Source organism: Elephantulus edwardii, unplaced genomic scaffold (genome assembly GCF_000299155.1).
Source record: "Elephantulus edwardii isolate Elephantulus edwardi_28Jun2011 unplaced genomic scaffold, EleEdw1.0 scaffold00025, whole genome shotgun sequence".
Classification (NCBI taxonomy): Eukaryota; Metazoa; Chordata; class Mammalia; order Macroscelidea; family Macroscelididae; genus Elephantulus; species Elephantulus edwardii.
Window position 1 is genome coordinate 9,645,116 of NW_006399775.1, and position 17,434 is coordinate 9,662,549.

The following is a 17,434-nucleotide window of genomic DNA, read 5'->3' on the forward strand; positions in this document are numbered from 1 at the left end:
AAAAAAAGATAAAAGTTTCTGCCTTATACTTTTACTGTCTTTGGTTTTAATTAAAGTTTGTTTCCTACTCTTTTGCTTAACATTTTAGTGATAATGAGTATTTCCTGATGCCATTAAAAATTCTCAAAATCAAGACTTCTTTTTTTTGGCCTCACTGTCCATCAAGAGAAATATACCAAATTTTCAAAGTCCTTAACTCCTAATTTTTACTATTATAATATTTGCAATACTTTAGTATTCATTAATTATTAGTGGATAGTGATGGTGATGGTTGTATATGTTAAAAATAGTATTAGGGAAGTTTATATGTTATAACAAGATGGAAATGCACAAATATATGTACATATATATGTATACACATACACACCATAATTTTTTTTTTTTACTTTCCCCCAATGTGGCAAAATAAATATGAAAAACAAAGTAAAAGTGAGAAGAAATACATCTTTTATAATACACACCTTCACAGCAGTCTTGCCACATCCTTAAATCCACTTTGGAAATTTCATCACAACTACTATAGCCATGTGGGAACTCAGCCACTCGAAACACATCCTTTTGTACTCGGGTTATGTTGTCAGAATTGTCACACAGTATCCTGGCCAGGGATGTCTGCTTGATTTGTGTCAGCTGTGCAGGTGAAAACACCCCAGGGTTTTCATACCACAGCCTGTATTTCCCCAAAAGGAAAAGAGATCAGATTTAAATAAAGAGGGTCAAAGAACATAGGTAGCTGAATGAAAATATTCCTTTCTTAGGCTCTACTAGCAATACAGAAATCACTCAAATGTTGCTATTTCTTTCTTTTTTTAGATTCCTCCAAAAACAAAGAAACAGAGATCTGGACTAAAAACTACGGAAAGTCTAACTATTCTGGCAAATTAACCACTAACAAGAATAGGCCAGTTTTTCTTTTAATTGACACACATATCTATTTCTCTGACAGCTTATGTATTTTGCTGGCAGCCTAACTTGTAGGTCATGTTCTGCTGATCCAAAGGCCATGACTCTCTGGCAGGCTGAATCCACCAACTACCTCAGAGGTTAAAGCCCCTGCTAAGGGTCTGTTATGAGTCGATTCTGGTTAATGGCAATGGAATAGTTTTACTGAACATCAGTATTGTCACGAGGGGAAGGGGTGAGACTTGCCTTTCCAACACATTACTCTAAACTGACCAATATGTTATTCTAAACAGATAACATGTTAACTAAAATTTAAACTTTCAAATCTTGCCATAAGATCTAATTTCTCGGAGCTCCTACAGTGGTTTAAATGTATGAATTGTTCCAGTAAATTGTCAGGAATAAACACATTCTTGTTAAATTAAAGTGCTAATACTGTAGTGACAGACCAGCCTAAAAAAGTTAAAAATTTGTTTACAAAAGAAAACTAGGGAACGCTTGTAACTTGGTGGTAAGGAGTTGTGTTGCCAATCCAAATGTGCATAGTTTGAATCTGTCAGTTGAGAGGAGGAGCTATCTCGTCCCATGCAATTTTGTGATTGTTGTTCAGTGCCTTTGAGTTAAGGATGACTCATAGTGAACCTAACAACAGATCTGAATCCTTTCCTATATTGTGCCATTCTCATCATCTCTGACACACTAGAGCTCACTGTTGTAGTTACTGTATCAATACATCTCATTGAAATTCTTCTCCTCTTTTGCTGACCCTCTACCTTTCTAAGCTTGATGTTCCTTTCCAAGGAACAGACTGTCCTAGCAATATGTCCTGGTGGCTTGTTACGTGCTGTTGAGTCACCTGAGACTCACAGTGATCCTATGTATACTAACTCTGAATCCCACTCTATCCTGAGCCAGTCTCACTATCTCCAACACATCTATCCCATTTTCCCAGTTACTATGTCAATCCATCTCATCCGGGCTCTTCCTTTCTTGTACTATCGTTCCAACATTCCAAACACGATGACCTATAACAAGGACTGGTCTCTCCTGGCCACATGCCCAAAGAATGTTAGATGGAGCTTCAAAATCCTTGCCTCTAAGGAGCAGCCTGGTTTCACCCTCTCTGGGACAGACTTGTTTGTTCTCTTGAAAATCCATAGTGTTAAGGAATTGCACTGCCAATGTGGTATGTGGTTCTAATCCGGCAGCTGCTCTGTGGAAGAATTATGGGCAATCTCCTCCCATGTGAGTTAAAACCTCTGAAAACCCACTGGAGGGTCAGCTATGGGTCCATTTTGACTCCATGATACTCAATACCAATAACAGTAGCAAGCTTAAAATATGTGAGATGAAGCTTCATTATCCTTGTTTCCAATGAGCATTCTGGCTGTACTTTTTCCAAGACATAGCTGCCTGTTCTTTTGGGAGTCCATGGGATATTAAGTACTCTTCTCCAATACCATAGCTCAAAGGCATCGATTCTTCTTCTGTCATCTTTATTTACTGGTTGGCTCTCAGATGCATAGCAAGTGACTTGAAAAGACTACGGCCCAAATCAGGCACACCTTAGTCTTCCAACTAACATCACTGCTCCTCAGTACTTTGGTGAGGTCACTGACAGCACACTTGTCCAACACAATATGACTTTTTTTTTCTCCTCTCTGAAATCCTCCTGGAAGGTCAGCTATAAGTCAGTTCCAATTTGAGAGAACATAATAGAAATAAGGGTATCAGGTATTTTCCTTACGAATATCACAGAAGAATTCCTCTCTCTCCTGAGTCTCCATACAAAAAGTTAAAGATTAGATCACCTTTTCTACTGCATGCAGGTTTACCTGTCCCCGTCACGTAAGCGTTTAAACTGAGTGCTCAGCAGGCACATCAGCGTGGGCCCCAGTCGGCTCCCAGGAACCAGATCTTCCACCATGAGGGCAGGAAACAAATCTATGTTTAATGGGGAACCATATAATCTGAAAAAGTAGAAGAAAAACAAACCTTTAAAACGTGCTCAACAGAGCTGTATCATATCAGAATCAAAGCACATTTTTAAAAAGTCATTTATATCACCCACTCTTTTACATTATTTTAACATTTGCCTCCTAAAGAAAATTTACCTTTATCTCTTTTAAAGTTTTTATTCATTATACTTGAAAGAATAGTTCCTACTTTCTGACTTGTTTATTTATATATGATTATGTCTATATAATATATTTTACTGCAAGTTCAGAAAAGCCAGGAAATATTTAAGGAAGAAAATGAAAACCACACCCTTTCCTACTATTCAGGGCAACAGTATATTCAGCCTTCCAAGCTTTTTGATCATCAATATGTAAACACAAAGGAGCTGTGGTGGTATAGTGGTTAAAGTGTTATGTTACTAAGTGAAAGATCAGTAGCTAAAACCCACCAGGTAATCAGGAAAAAAGAGGAGCAGTCAACTTTCTTAAAAGTTTACAACCTCAGAAACTTGATGGGGCTGAATTAGTCTGACCCAATTCAAAAGCAATGGTACTTGTTTTGTTTGTATTGATACTTTTTAATTGTTGTTCTTTTTTGGGTTTATATGAACATATAAACTAGATACTTGACTTTATCCCACTGCTGATGATGCCAGTGCATAGGGCAGAGTAGAATTCCCCTACAGGTCTTCTGAGGTTGTAAAGCTTTACAGGAGCAGACTGCCTGATCTCCTTTCAAAGAGATGCTGGCGGAATAAAATAAACTGGCTATATTGATCAAATTCTTATAATGATTATGAAATACATCATATGCTTTCAAAAAAGTGACTATTAGATATGTTGTTGTTGTTGTTATGTGCCGTCGAGTCGCTTGCGACTCATAGCGACTCATATGTACAACAGCCCTAAACTCTGCTCTGTCCTGTGCCAATTGCACTGCCTCTGACACACTCATCCTGATTGCCCCAGTCACTGAATCAATCCACCTCATAGAGGGCCTTCCCCTCCTGCGCCTGCCCTCCACCCTCCCAAGCATGATGTCCTTCTTCAAGGACCGGTCTCTCCTCACAACATGTCCAAAGTATGTTAGACGGAGCCTCAGAATCCTTGCCTCCAAGGAGCAGCCCGGTTTAACCCTCTCTAGGATGAATCTGTTTGTTTTCTTAGCAGTCCATGGCACCCTCAGCACTCTTCTCCAGCACCAAAGCTCAAAAGCATCAATTCTCCTTCTATCCTCCCTGGTCATTATATTCTTCTCTAATCTTTTTCATATACTAAGTTCTCCACTAGGCAACAGGTAGATTAGCTTCAATTACTATTCAAAGTGCCATGACATTTTTATAAACTGTATTCTATAAATTCAGGCTGCCTGTTTCACAAATTAGTGTTAGTGGGACTAATAACTATAAGCAGGATGGAAAATTTGCTCCTCCATTAACCTGGTACACAAAGATTATGGGTCATTCATGGGTATTCCTTTGTAAGAAGAATAAATAGTTTGGAGTTTTATTGTTTGTTTGTTTCTTTAAGCCTTAACATTTTGTCTTTGGAATTAAAGTTTAAAAGAAGAAGTGTGCTAAATGCAATGCCATTAACATTAAACTTCTACTTCTATCTCCTATGATGCAAATATTGTTTAAAAGAAGGTCATCTGGTCCAGAGATCAATGCCTGAGGACAATGTATCAGAGTCACTCTAGGGCCTTTCCTTAACCCCCCAAAAAGTGCTCTTATTCCTGGAGCAGGACATTTTTTTGTTCATTCTAGCCCCAATTTTAGAGGTGATAAATCATTAAGGATCAGAATGGACAGATTTCTTAGAAATGTTAAAGATTAAAAGCTAAACCAAACTTAAAATCTCCGTTTCAGCTAAATGTGTTGCTTTCTCCAAAACCCACCGAAATTAATAAAGTTTTGCTGACAACCCAAAGGAAGGCTGTCAAACATCCAACAGCAGCTTCACAGTGGACACGCATAATCTCCTCCCGTGTGATTTACTGCCCCTGAAATCCCTCTAGAGGGCCCCCTATGAATCAGTTTCAACTGCACAGGAATGAGCTTTACTCAGAGTAATAAGCACAGCTAATTCACATTCAAGTAAAATCCTATTCACTGTATTGCCCTGAAATGAAATAAATAACTGTGCTCTCAGAAACAGTGACACGTTCATTAAGACTTTGACATTCCCACACAGTTGGTGATGTCTTATGGTTTACTGTATTTTATTACCATTTAATTTTTAATGGATTTATATTTTATTCTCCATTTACTACCATCCTTGATAAAAGAGTTACAAAGAAAAAATTAATTAGTAGTATAATATATGGATAATTTTGTTTTGTTTCTATATTATGGCCTGGACCAAATAACAAACCATGTTCATGAATCTGCCAGGCATATAAAGCTGAGCTGCTACCTCCTTTGAGCTTTTTTCAAAAGAAATTTGGCAGAAGAGATAAATGAGTGGAAAAAGTAATTCATTTCAGTCTAGACAAGGGAAAAGGAGCATAAAAGCAATAAATGCATACATGAAAAAGAGAAAAAAAGGCCAAAACCAATAGCATTTCCTTACAATTTAAGCAGAAAAGGAATAGCAAAAAAAGTCAACAGTTACAAGGAAAATGGAAATTTCAGAGCAGAAAAAAGTTAAATGAAGAACAGAAAAACAATCGAAATGATCCACAAGTGTTGATTGTTCTTTGTAAGGGTCAAGAAATTTGACGAACCACTAGTCAAATTGACAAAGGAAAAACTGAGCAGATGTAAATAACCAAAATAAGAAATGAGATGAGTCAGATTACAACAGAATCAACTGAGATGAATAGGTTAATAATATAATGATTATGAAAAATTATACTACAACAAATTTGAAAGCCTAAAAAGAAATGTAAAATTTTTCTAGAAATGCATTCTTCACTGAACTAAGAAAAATGGAAGCAGAAAATTTGGAAAGACTCATAAAAAAAGAAAGAGAAAATGTCTTTTAAACACACTCACAACTAAAAACCAAAACAAAACAAATTGTAAAAAGTCTTGGCCCAGAGGATTCACTGGAAAATTCTACCAAGGATCCAGAGAAGAGTTCACATCAGTGCTACTCAAACTATTCCAGAATACAGAAGCAAAGAAACTACCACAGGAGAATGGACAATGTTCTCCCTTGTGATTTAAGCCTCCGAAAACCCTCTGCAAGGTCAGCTATGGGTTGGTTGGCACATTATATATGCTAGTGTAATCCTGATACCAAAGCCAGACAAAGCCATCATTTAAAAAAAAAAAAATAACAACAAAACCAAACAATAAACAACAACAACCCTTTAGGCCAAAGCATACCCTAAACACTAATACGAAACTTGCCAACAAAATTTTAGCCAACAAAATTCAACTGTATACTAAGAAATTCTAATTGCATGATCAAGTAAGATTATAAAGGGGTGTACTGATATAGTTCAACATTAAGAAATCAATCAACATAATACACCACATAAATCAAACAAAAGTAAAAATCACACAATCATCTTGACCAGTATAGAAAAGGTATTTGATAAAATACATTACCCTAAAAGAAACTATATCAGCAAAATTGGAGTAAGAGAGAAATTCACCAACATAGTTAAGGCCATACATGCAAAACCAGATTATGACAGACAAACACAAAAGTAGGACAAGTCATACACTGTGTTTTATTACCACTGCATTTTTAATGTATTTTTATTTCAAAAACTCTACAAGTAAAACATTGCTAGATACAGGGCGTGAGATCCATTGGTTGAATGGCACTCAAAATATGATCTGAAAGGGCTCTCTCTTCAGAGTAGAATTGGCCTTAATGATTTGGATGGAATAAAGCTTTCACTCATGGAAGGACCTTCATTTGTTAATGTGCCCTGACTCAAAATGAGAAGTAGCTGCAAACATCAATTAAGAATTGTCATGTTGAATGGATGATGTTGTTATTAGGGGTTGTCCAGTTGAGTATGACCTTTAAGCAATCCTATGAACAACAGATCTGAGCCCTGTCCTATCCTATGCCATATACACACTTCCTGACACATTAGAGCCCACTGACGCAGTCATTGTGTCAATCTACTTGGTTGAGAGTCTTCACCTCCTTTGCCGACCCTCTGTCCCTCCCCAAAGAAGAGCCTCTCCTAGCAACATGCCTGAAATAGGCTTTATCCTCTTTGCTTCCAAAGAACACTATGGCTGCACTTTCTCTTTGGAACCCTTTGGCAGTTCTTTTGGTACTCTTCTCCAACACCACAGCTCAACACCACAGCTCAAAGGCAGCAATTCTTCTTCTGTCATCTTTATTCATTGTCCAGCTCTCTCTCAGATGCATAACAAGTAACTGAAAAGACCATGGCCTGAATCAGATGTACCTTAGTCCTCAAACATACCTCATTACTCCTCAATAATTTACAGAGGTCCCTAACTGCAGACTTTCCCAGGGCAATACATCTCCTGATTTCCTGACGGTTGGTACCAAGGATGTTAATTGTGGATCCAAACAAGGACCACTATGACTTAGAATTGCACCAAAGGTAAGTAGATAATGTTTATTCTTAACTCGCAAAAATTATAAGTAAAAAAACAATCTTTTTCTATAAAGTGTGGATGAGATCCTAACTAGACCAAAGTTGTAATTTTATTGTCAGTAAATTAGTAAGGAAATATAAAATATGCTGAGTTTTAAGCAGAATTTTTTTTTACGTGTAAAATGATTGATGGGACTAATTAGGTACAAAGATTGAGAAGGATCATTATGGTAAAACTCTAATAAGTAAGTGTTTTTATTTCCATAGAAGACTGTAGTCAAGAAAACTAGAACAAATAATGTAAAAGGAATGAGTGAGCAAAAGACAGAAAGGAGCAAGATTTTAAAACTAGTAGAGCTACTGAAACCCTGTACTTCGGAGAACTTTGAATAGATAAGTTGCAATCAGATTGTCTTCGAAAATTCAGGAGAAAGCAATTGGGATTACGCCTGGGAACTGCAATTCTAATCCCGGTGTGAGAGTTTACTAATCAACTTCATCGTCCTATTTAGGAATTCAAGAGATTTTGAGGATTCCTTTCAGATCTAATTCACCTAAGATGCATTTTACCTTCTTAGGAAAAAGGTAGGCTTCTAGGTAGCTTTCTGACTCTACTTTTTACTGAGGCCTATCAGTGAGAGACGTTCTCTCAGAATAGCCATGCCACTATGAAAAGATTTAACAGATTTACTGAGTTAATGACAATCTTGAAAGATTTGCTAAAATAGCTTGAATTTAGGATAACATAGTGAATACATGGATAGGTAACAAGTCAAAGCTGAGTTGGTTTATTCAACGATCAAGATTCAGATCTGTTGTCACTGTGAGGTATATTTGACTTGTGGCACCTCACGACAAACAACACTGCCCACGGGGAGCTATGGTTCCACAGTCCATAGAAAGCTGCCTTGCTAACCCAAAGGCCATATGACTTCAACAGTACAAATCTATCTAGGGCTCCATGGGAGAATGATGGGCAATTTCTACCTGTTAGGGTTTACACCAATAGAGGGTAGCTCTGATGAAAGATCACAGTCAACTGGAACTCACTAAACAGCAGAGAGTGAAAGTGAGTGACTACTCTCACATTTCATTTCTGGTGGTTTGGTGGTAAGGAGCTGCACTGCCAATCCAAAGGCATGTGGTTCGAATTTATCAGCTGCTTTATGGGAGAAAGATGGGCAGTCTCCTCCCATGTGATTTATTGCCTCTGAAAACCCACTAGAGGGTCAGCTGTGAGTCAGCTCCAACTCAACAATACATTCCAACAGCTCTATTTCTAATATGCATAAGACCCTCTTCCCTGAAAGAGTTTTAACTCTGGGGTGTTTTTTTTTTCTTCCTTAAATAATTCATCATTTCTTTAGTCAACTCCCTCTGCCAAATATAGATTATCACACTTTGTCTTAACATAGTCAGCAAAGCTTATCTTGCAAACACAGTTGAAAGCACATATATCTTTTTCACTCATCCTATAACCCTGGCTATTCTCCTCTTACCACACAGCACAGCAACCTATGTATATTACCACATTATCTACTGCCTCCTTTTCAACCTTGGCCATATTCTGATAGCCGTCAGAGACTTCTTTATGTAAGCTCTTCATTAAACCCAAAAGAATCCACTGTTCTTGACTGAATTTTGACTTAAAGTGACCCTGCAGAGCTGTGCAGAACTGCCCTAAAGAGTTTCCCATGCTGTCAATATACAATGAAAGTATATACTTCTCATGTTTCTCTTACAAAGCAGCTGGTGGGTGTGAACAGTAAACTTTTTGGTTAGCAGCTAACAGCTTGACCATTGTCCAACTAAACTTACGTCCCTTAGCCTTTTATTATTCAAACTAAAACCTGTGTGTCACTGTTGTTGCTGGGTCTTTTAGTCAATTCCAACTCTTAGTGATCCCCCAAAATAGAATGTGTTCTGAGTAGGACAGCTCTAATGGGAGTTCAAAACGGTGACCTTTGGTGGTGTAGTAGGTTATGTGTTGGGCTGCTAATCAAAACGTTGGCAGATCAAATCCACGGCTGTTTCTGGAGGAGAAAAATTCTTCTCCAGTTAAGAATAATAGCCATGGAAACACAATGGAGGGCTGCCATGAGTTAGAAGAGACTTGATGGCAGTGGTTTGGGTTTGGTTTCCGGACCTTTCTGATGAAGCAGTTGTGTCTTCTGAGGCTTCTGTGGGTGGATCTGAATCTCCACCCTAGTGGTAGTAAGTAGTAAAGAGTTTGCAAATAAAGATTTAAAGTCATTTCTCAGAAACTCACCTTTTCAGTTTCTCTCGGATTTCTGGATTTTTTATTTCATTCTTCAGATCTTCAAAGGTGTAAGCTGATGACAGGTTGCAGTACACCCGGTAGTCGTGATAGGGCGGGATTCCGTGATCTCGACCTCTCTGGATGTTGATGGCAGCCAGGTCCAGAGCCACCGTGTGGGCCATGGAGAAGAGCCTCTCCGTGAGCTCGGTGTTCAGCAGCTGGGAGGGCACACGCATCTTCCCTGCAACCCCAAACAGACCCCTAAGAAGAGGGTCGATGCCTCCCTCATTGACAATGCGGAAGGGGGAGAAGAAGGCTTTGTGAAGAGGTATGTGGCCTTGAGGAATAGGCTCAAAATGCTCATCGAGTCGATACAGTATTGGATTAACCAGTGTGTGGCCAAACCTGAAAGCTGCGGTGGCGAAGGCATTAAAGATTCCAGCGTTAATGCTGGGGTCATAGCCTTTGTATTCCCCAAGCATTTTCATGCCCACCTCCCCGAGGATTTTAGGAAGCCAGTGCTGATAGGTGATGTGCTGAATCTCCGCACCCACAATTTTCCTTGTCTCATAATAAATCGTATCCCCGTCCCAGTGGGGATTCAGCTTGAGCAGTTCCGTGGCGATGCGGTTATGTTCTCTGAACCACAGTGTGTGCATGCTGGTTAGACCCAGCTGCTCATTGGCTCGGTGGTCCCCAGCTAAGAAACAAGGAATCGGACTTTCATTTTCATCTCTCATACATTCAGTTGGTGGCCCTGTTGCAAAAGGAAGCAGTGGCTTTCCAGATCTCTGCACAATGCCCTGTCTCAAGAGCCCCCGCTGGCTGGCCAGATCGCGGATTTCTCGTGCCTCATGATCTGTGCTGCCATATACATTGGACGCATCTATATATGAAGTGAGCTGGTTGATCTGCTCTCGAGGGTAGACGGAGTTCATGAGAAGGGATGTCATGCCGCTGCCACAGACAGGACTGGATCGCACAAAGAACATGCAGCGGGCACCATTTCGGACTCTGGGGTCATTGGGTGGGATCATGACTGAGAAACAAGGAGGGTCATTACTGCAGACAGAACTACAGTGCTGCCCATCGGAAAAGCGAGCCTGACTCAGGGCCACCACTGTGGAGTCTAAGTCATGGTCGAGGAACTGGCCCCACTGCATCATCATGTGGGTGAAGAGCTCATCAGGCGTGATCGTCTCCGTCCCTATCAGAGACGTGGACACCAAGCGGGGCATGGGAAGCACATACCCATTGTACAGTCGGTTTGGATTAATACCGCGAGGGGTATTGAAGCCGTTTTCATACACGGACTTTAACAAGCGTTCAAAAGCAGTCAGAGAAGCCCCCCACATAGGATGCTGGAGGTTGTTGCACGTCCCGTCGTGGGTCCTGTATTTCTGGTGGAAGCACATATCTGAGCAGTTATTCACTCGCCGGTGGGCAGTGCAGCCAGAGAGGTTAGCGATCAGATTCAGGTACTGAGGGGACACAAGGTCATTATAGTGGTAACCTGAAACAAAACGCAAAAGCAAGGCAAAACTTAAGCAGATATCGAATAGTAATCTTTCAGAGTTCCTTCTCCCCTGTCAATGTCACTGAGCTCGCAGGAGCTTGGGAAACTACCAAGCAGAGTCCTGCGGGCCACTCCTCACTTCATTCAGCAGAAATTCCTCCTCTCTTACTCTGCTCCTTTTCTATCTCTAAATGCCAAAGGTGTTCCTGTGTGCCTTTCTTATTCCTCTACCATGCTTTCCTTACCAACTGAGTCAACCTCATGGTTTCAACTGCCAACACTAAACGTGGTGATTCCTTATTCCGCAGCTCTAGGCTTAATGATTTTCATGAATCCAAACTGACACATCTACACTTCGTCTTAAGTCATTATAAGCAACTTGTAAATAAATTTCAGTGTTGGTGTTATGTGTCATGTAGGAACCAACTCACAGCTGACCCTACACTGAGTTTTCAGATGCTATAAATCACACAGGAGGAGACTGCCCATCTTTCTCCGGAAGAGCAGCTGGTGGATTCGAACCCCCTGTCTTTCGGTTGGCAGCACACTTCCTTACGCATTAGGCCAACAGAGTTCTAGAAAATTCAATAGGAATTGACTCTCAAATCTGTTCCTTCCTTTGTGGACCTTTCACACCGTATCGCAAGGCCTGCTTCTCAGACATAGATCACTGGACACCTCAACGATCATTGTTGCTTTATTCTCTTTTGCCCAACAGTCAATAATTGCCAACTCCTTCTATTATAGTTGCAAAATATTCTTGAAAAATGTACTCTCCTCTACATTCCTACTATCATATGCTAGGGCAGATTTCCCACCTTCGTGGTAGAATCTTAAAATCTGTTCCCTTTCTGCTATTGTATCATTGATGTGTATGCACTTCACTAATTTGATGTAATCAACTAGTTAATAATTAGAACATTTTCTTGCCCCAAATCCTCCAGTCTTGGTCCACTACTGACATATGAAATTCCAAACTGTTATTATTGACTTGCCAAATTACAGGTAGACTGAAATAGTGCAGGATCAGTACCAGACCATCACAACAAAGTGACTCAATACAGTAAGTCATCCATTTTTGTTTGTTTCTCAATGTGCATCAAAGTTATGTTTTCCTGAGTCCATAGTCTAGTGAAGCAGTTCTGGTGATGTAGTCTGTAGTGCATTGCACTGTTGGCCTAAAGGATGTGTCTCTCTAACAGTTCACAACCACCAGCTGCTCCTTGAGAGAAAAAAAGGCATCGCCTCTTGTGTGATTACAGCCTCTTGAAAACCTGGTAGCGGGTCAGCTATGAATCACTTCTGACTCAACAGAAATGAGTTTTTCAGCTGGTTTGTTTGGTGGTTTGTTTTTTTTTTTTTAAATTTTTGTTTTGGTTTGTTTTGAATAGTGTGCAATAATATTATGGAAAAATTTAGAGTATTTGTGAGATATTCTAGATATGACAGGACATGAAATGAGCTCATGGTACTGGGTAAACAGTCTTGCTCAACAAAGGACTGCTACAAACATTTTAAATTAAAAAACAAAACAAAAAAAAAATGATTCTGTGAATCACAACAGAATGGAGCATAATAAAATGAGGTTTGCCTGAATTCCAAATAGAATCTCCCAATCACAGGAAGTTATTCTTCCTATTCTTCACCCTCAAGACATTTGCTCTAGTCAAGCAGAACCTTCTGTCTCCAGGAAGTTACACCCTCTCAAAGTCTTTCCCCTAAATGTTCACACATCCAAGTACTGCTCTTTAAAACCCCTACTCGCCAGGGCTGGCTCAAACAATTTCACACATAGACACACATGTCTGAGTTCTGAGTCATCACTGCATCTTCTTAGATGCCTCTGAGCTGATATACAGCTAACAAAGCTAACTCTGCATACACTTAAAGCAAACTAGAGGCACACACTTAAAGCAAATAAGAAACAAGCCACTTATCCTGATATCTGTTTACCAAGATTCTTTCTTTGATGGCACTGCATACCACAGCAAACTGACAAAAGCACAGTGAACTATTTTAAAATTCCGAGGGGAAAAATGATGACTGATACTGAATATCTGGTAGGCACCTGGTGAATTATCAGTTTCAAGGCAGTTCATTGTTTCATTTTTTGGAGCTTCCCTAAAAAAAGCAAGCATTACAGCAACATCAATATACAATTTGAAATGAGGGTAATGCCGTCCAATTTATTTTGGAGGCTTGGGGAACTGTGCAGTATTTCCCAGATACAATGGTCTGTGTATTAGCAAGTGAACATAGTAATTTAAGAACAAAATGAAATATTTTATCTTTACAAAAAGAAGCAAACATAGGCCCCTTTTATGTAGAGGAAGTATCTGAAATCCTCATTTAAGAACATTTAAAAAAAGAATTTGTAGCAAAGAATTTTCACAGACTGAGGGAGAAGCAATTAAAAATACAGCTTCTGGCATGAGAAAACCTTTTTTTTTTTTTTTATTTTATTTCCTTGCCATTGTATGTAACACTCCGGTTTTCCTTGCCATCAAAGCTTGCGGGCTCAATTTGACTTGAAAGGCTTTAGCTGTGCACACTTCCCAAGGACTCAACAGTTAAACTGAAATGCCTGGATCTGCTTTCACCGTTAAACTTTTAGGAAGTCTCAGAAAATTCTCAATCTTGAACCTGGAAGGAGCCAAGAAAGAAGACAGCCAAAAAGGAAAATGCTTCCTCTCAAATTTTCAGTCTGTGGGCTCAATGACAAATCTCAGTAGCTTTATTCAAACACCCTAATTTTTTCCAAGGCTTTGAGCCATAGGTTTAAAAACAGACGTGCTGAATCCTAGTGGCCTGAGTACAGGCAGTAGCGCTCTTCATTGCATTCTCTTTCCAACCCTGTTTTTTTGCTTTTCTCCCTTGGAGATGGGACCACACAAAATCCAAGTCATAGGGCAGACCAACAACCAGCAGGCATGCGGACAAACACACAAGCAAAATCATATTTTACTGAACCAGATTAAGGAGCACAAATGATAAGGTGTGAAGCAAATCTACTTGTGCAATTAGGAAGGGCTGACAATCTACTATGTGTAAGTACCTTCTGGAAAATGAGTATTTTATTAGTAATTTTGAAGATACACTGATCATCTCAGGTGACACTTTAAATATAATCTGCTTTAAAATACAGACAACTAGCAATGCTTAAAAAAATATTGAAATGCAACAAAAAATAAATATTTAATAGTCAGAGACTAAGCTAAACAACTATTGTGTAGAAAATGGCCAGGAAGAACTGCAGTGAAAAACTTAGAAATTGTGTTATTAAAGAGTGAATTGTTTCATAAACGTTTACTTGTATATGAGAAAGATAATCCTATCTCACTCTTAAAACTTGATCCACTCTTAATCTCTTATTAAATGTCAGTTCTTCCAACTTCTTTCAAAACTCTATTCTTTCAATTGCTCAGGCAAAACTCTTTAAGCCATCTTTAGCTCTTCTCTCTTACCACCTGTGAGAAAATGTGTTACAACAGGGCAAGAGTCAAATCTATAGCTCATAGAGTCGCTTCAAGTTGTAGTCAACTCAATGACACCTAACAACAACCACCTTCAAATTACAACTTGAATAGAAACACTTTTCACCATATGATTCAGGCACTATCTCTTAAGACGTTTCAATAGATCTACCCCAGTTTTCCTCCATCTGCCCTTATCCTTTTACACATGTTACACATGATCTGACAGTGTAAAGTCATTGTCAAAATATTGTTACTTCTCTGCTCAAATTCCTCTTGCAGCTTACTATCTCATGCAGAACAAAAAAGAAAATCCTTATAATCATTTGCTAGGTAGACTAGCTGTCGTTGTTTGCTGTCAAGTTGGAAACTGATCCATAAATGACCCTCCAGTGGGTTTTCAGAGGCAGTTAATAGCATGCAAGGAGACTGCCCATCATGCATAGAATAGGGTGTTAAACCTAAATCATGTGCCTTCAGAATTGCAGCTTACTACTAAGTCACCTTGTTGTTATTATATATTGTCGAGTTGACTCTGACTTACAGCAACACTATGTACAATAAATAGCTCTGAACCCTGCTCTGTCTTGAGCCAACATTATTGTTTCTGACACACCTACCCTCATTACCCCAGACACTGAGTTAATCTATCTCATTGAGGGTCTTCTGCACTGTCCTTCCACCCTTCCAAGCATGATATCCTTCTCCAAGGACTGGTACCTCCTTGCAACATGTCCAAAGTATGTCAGATGGAGCTTTAAAGTCCTTGTTTCCAAGAAGCAGCCTGGTTTCAGCCTCTCCAGTTCAGATCTGTTTCTTCTCTTAGCAGTCTATGGCATGTTCAATACTCTTCTCCAGAAACAATGCAACAACATTGATTATTTTTCTGTCATCCTTAGTCATTGTCCAGCTCTCTGATGCAAGGAACTGCAAAGACCATGGCCTGGATCAGGTGCACCTTAGTCTCTTAGTTGCCCTAAAATCTATGTCCTCAACTCCAGCAATTTCAACACCGTTCCTTTGCTCTGATTCAGCTACATTTCTTCCTAGTTGTTCCTCAAATATAAGCCAACCTCAAAGCCTTCTGCCTGGAAAGTTACCCTCAGAGAACCATGTGGCTTCCTTTAGTAAGGACTGGGCTGCAAACATTTTTCCAAAGAGGTATCTATTAACAAACATATATAAAGAGTAACCCAATTACAACTAGCACTCCATAATACCCTTCTCATTTTTAATCCTGTCATTCACCACATGCTAATTATTAATACTCGTTTAGTATGTACTGTCCACTCAACAGGAAATTAGAACTTTGAGGACATGGAGTTTTATCTATTTTATTAATTTCTGTATCCTAAACCTGGAATAATAACTGGAATGTGAGATGAATGAATGAAGGAGTGTGACGATGCTTAAATAAAAAACAACTATATAATGGCATCCGCTTCCTAAACAACGTGCCTCTGGAAACTATGAACTTTGAGAAATGATGAAAGTTATAGAAAGGCTTTATACCTTTTGTTCAGGGTCGCTATGAGTCTTGCTCGATGGCAATCAACAAAAACATATTCAATCATTCCACAGTGGTGGGCAAGATAGCTGAAATTACCTTTTTATCTCTATTTTCCCAAATTTCCACATTTTATATAAAATCATCAAATAAATTTTCATAAGAAAAAAATTTTAATATAGCCTTTGAGTACGTGTGTGCTATGTAACAGAAAAGACCAATTGATGACTGAGGGTTTTCAAAGGCAGGAAAACACAAGTAAACCACAAGGAAGTTAAATGTCTATTTTTCTTCCACAGGGCAACTGGTAGATTCGAAGTGTGTATCCTTGAGTTGGCAGCAAAATTCCTTATCACTAAGCCATTTGCTTTATTTTTGTAGGGAAAATATAGAATAATAATTGTCATGAATTTTGCTTGCTGAATATACTATATGGTCATTGTTTAAAAGATCTTAACTATTGATTAAAGGAAGAAAAGGAAGTAATAGTAAGAACTAACTTGTTGTTGTTATGTGCTGTCAAGTTGTTTGCGACTCATAGCGACCCTATGTACAATAGCCATAAACCCTGCTCTATCCTGTGCCAATTGCATTGCCTCAGACACATCCATTCCGATTACCCCAGTCACTGAATCAATCCACCCCATAGAGGGTCTTCCCCTCATGCGCTGTCCCTCTACTCTACACAGCATGATGTCCCTCTCTAAAGACCTGTCTCTCCTTACAACATTTCCAAAGTATGTCAGACGAAGCCCCAGAATCCTGCCCTCCAAGGAGTAGCCTGGTTTAACCCTCTCTAGGATTAATCTATTTGTTTTCTTGGCAGTCCATGGTACATTCAATACTCTTCTCCAGCACCACAGCTCAAAGGCGTCAATTCTTCTACCCTCCCTAGTCATTGTCCAACTTTCTGATGCACAACAAGTAATTGCAAAAACCATGGCCTGTATCAGGCAGACCTTAGTCTCCAGAGAGACACCATTGCTCTTGAGTACTTTAGAGAGGTCCCTAAGAGCAGACTTTCCCATTGCAATACGTTTTTTGATTTCCTGACTGCTGGTGCCAAGAGTGTTGATTGTGGAGCTGAGCAAACTGAAGCTGTGAACAATCTCAATCTCTATGCCATCCATCCTGATGCTACCATTGGTCCAGGAGTGAGAATCTTTGTCTTCTTTACATCGAGCCTCAGTCCATACTGAAGGCTGCAGTCCTTGACCCTCTGCAGCAAGTGCATGAGGTCCTCCTCAGTTTCAGCGAGCAGGGTTGTGTCATCTGCATAA

General features: G+C 39.4%; 1 protein-coding gene across 1 annotated transcript in view; it reads right to left on the reverse strand.

Moving 5' to 3' along the window:
* Positions 1-17,434, reverse strand: part of PXDN (peroxidasin homolog (Drosophila)) — a 220,353-nt gene that overhangs the window by 19,691 nt on the left and 183,228 nt on the right. The window contains exons 17-19 of the mRNA XM_006882919.1: positions 9,668-11,171; positions 2,739-2,873; positions 462-670 (exon numbers count right to left, since the gene is read on the reverse strand). Of these exons, the coding sequence (XP_006882981.1) occupies positions 462-670; positions 2,739-2,873; positions 9,668-11,171 (1,848 nt within the window). The remainder of the gene's footprint in view (positions 1-461; positions 671-2,738; positions 2,874-9,667; positions 11,172-17,434) is intronic.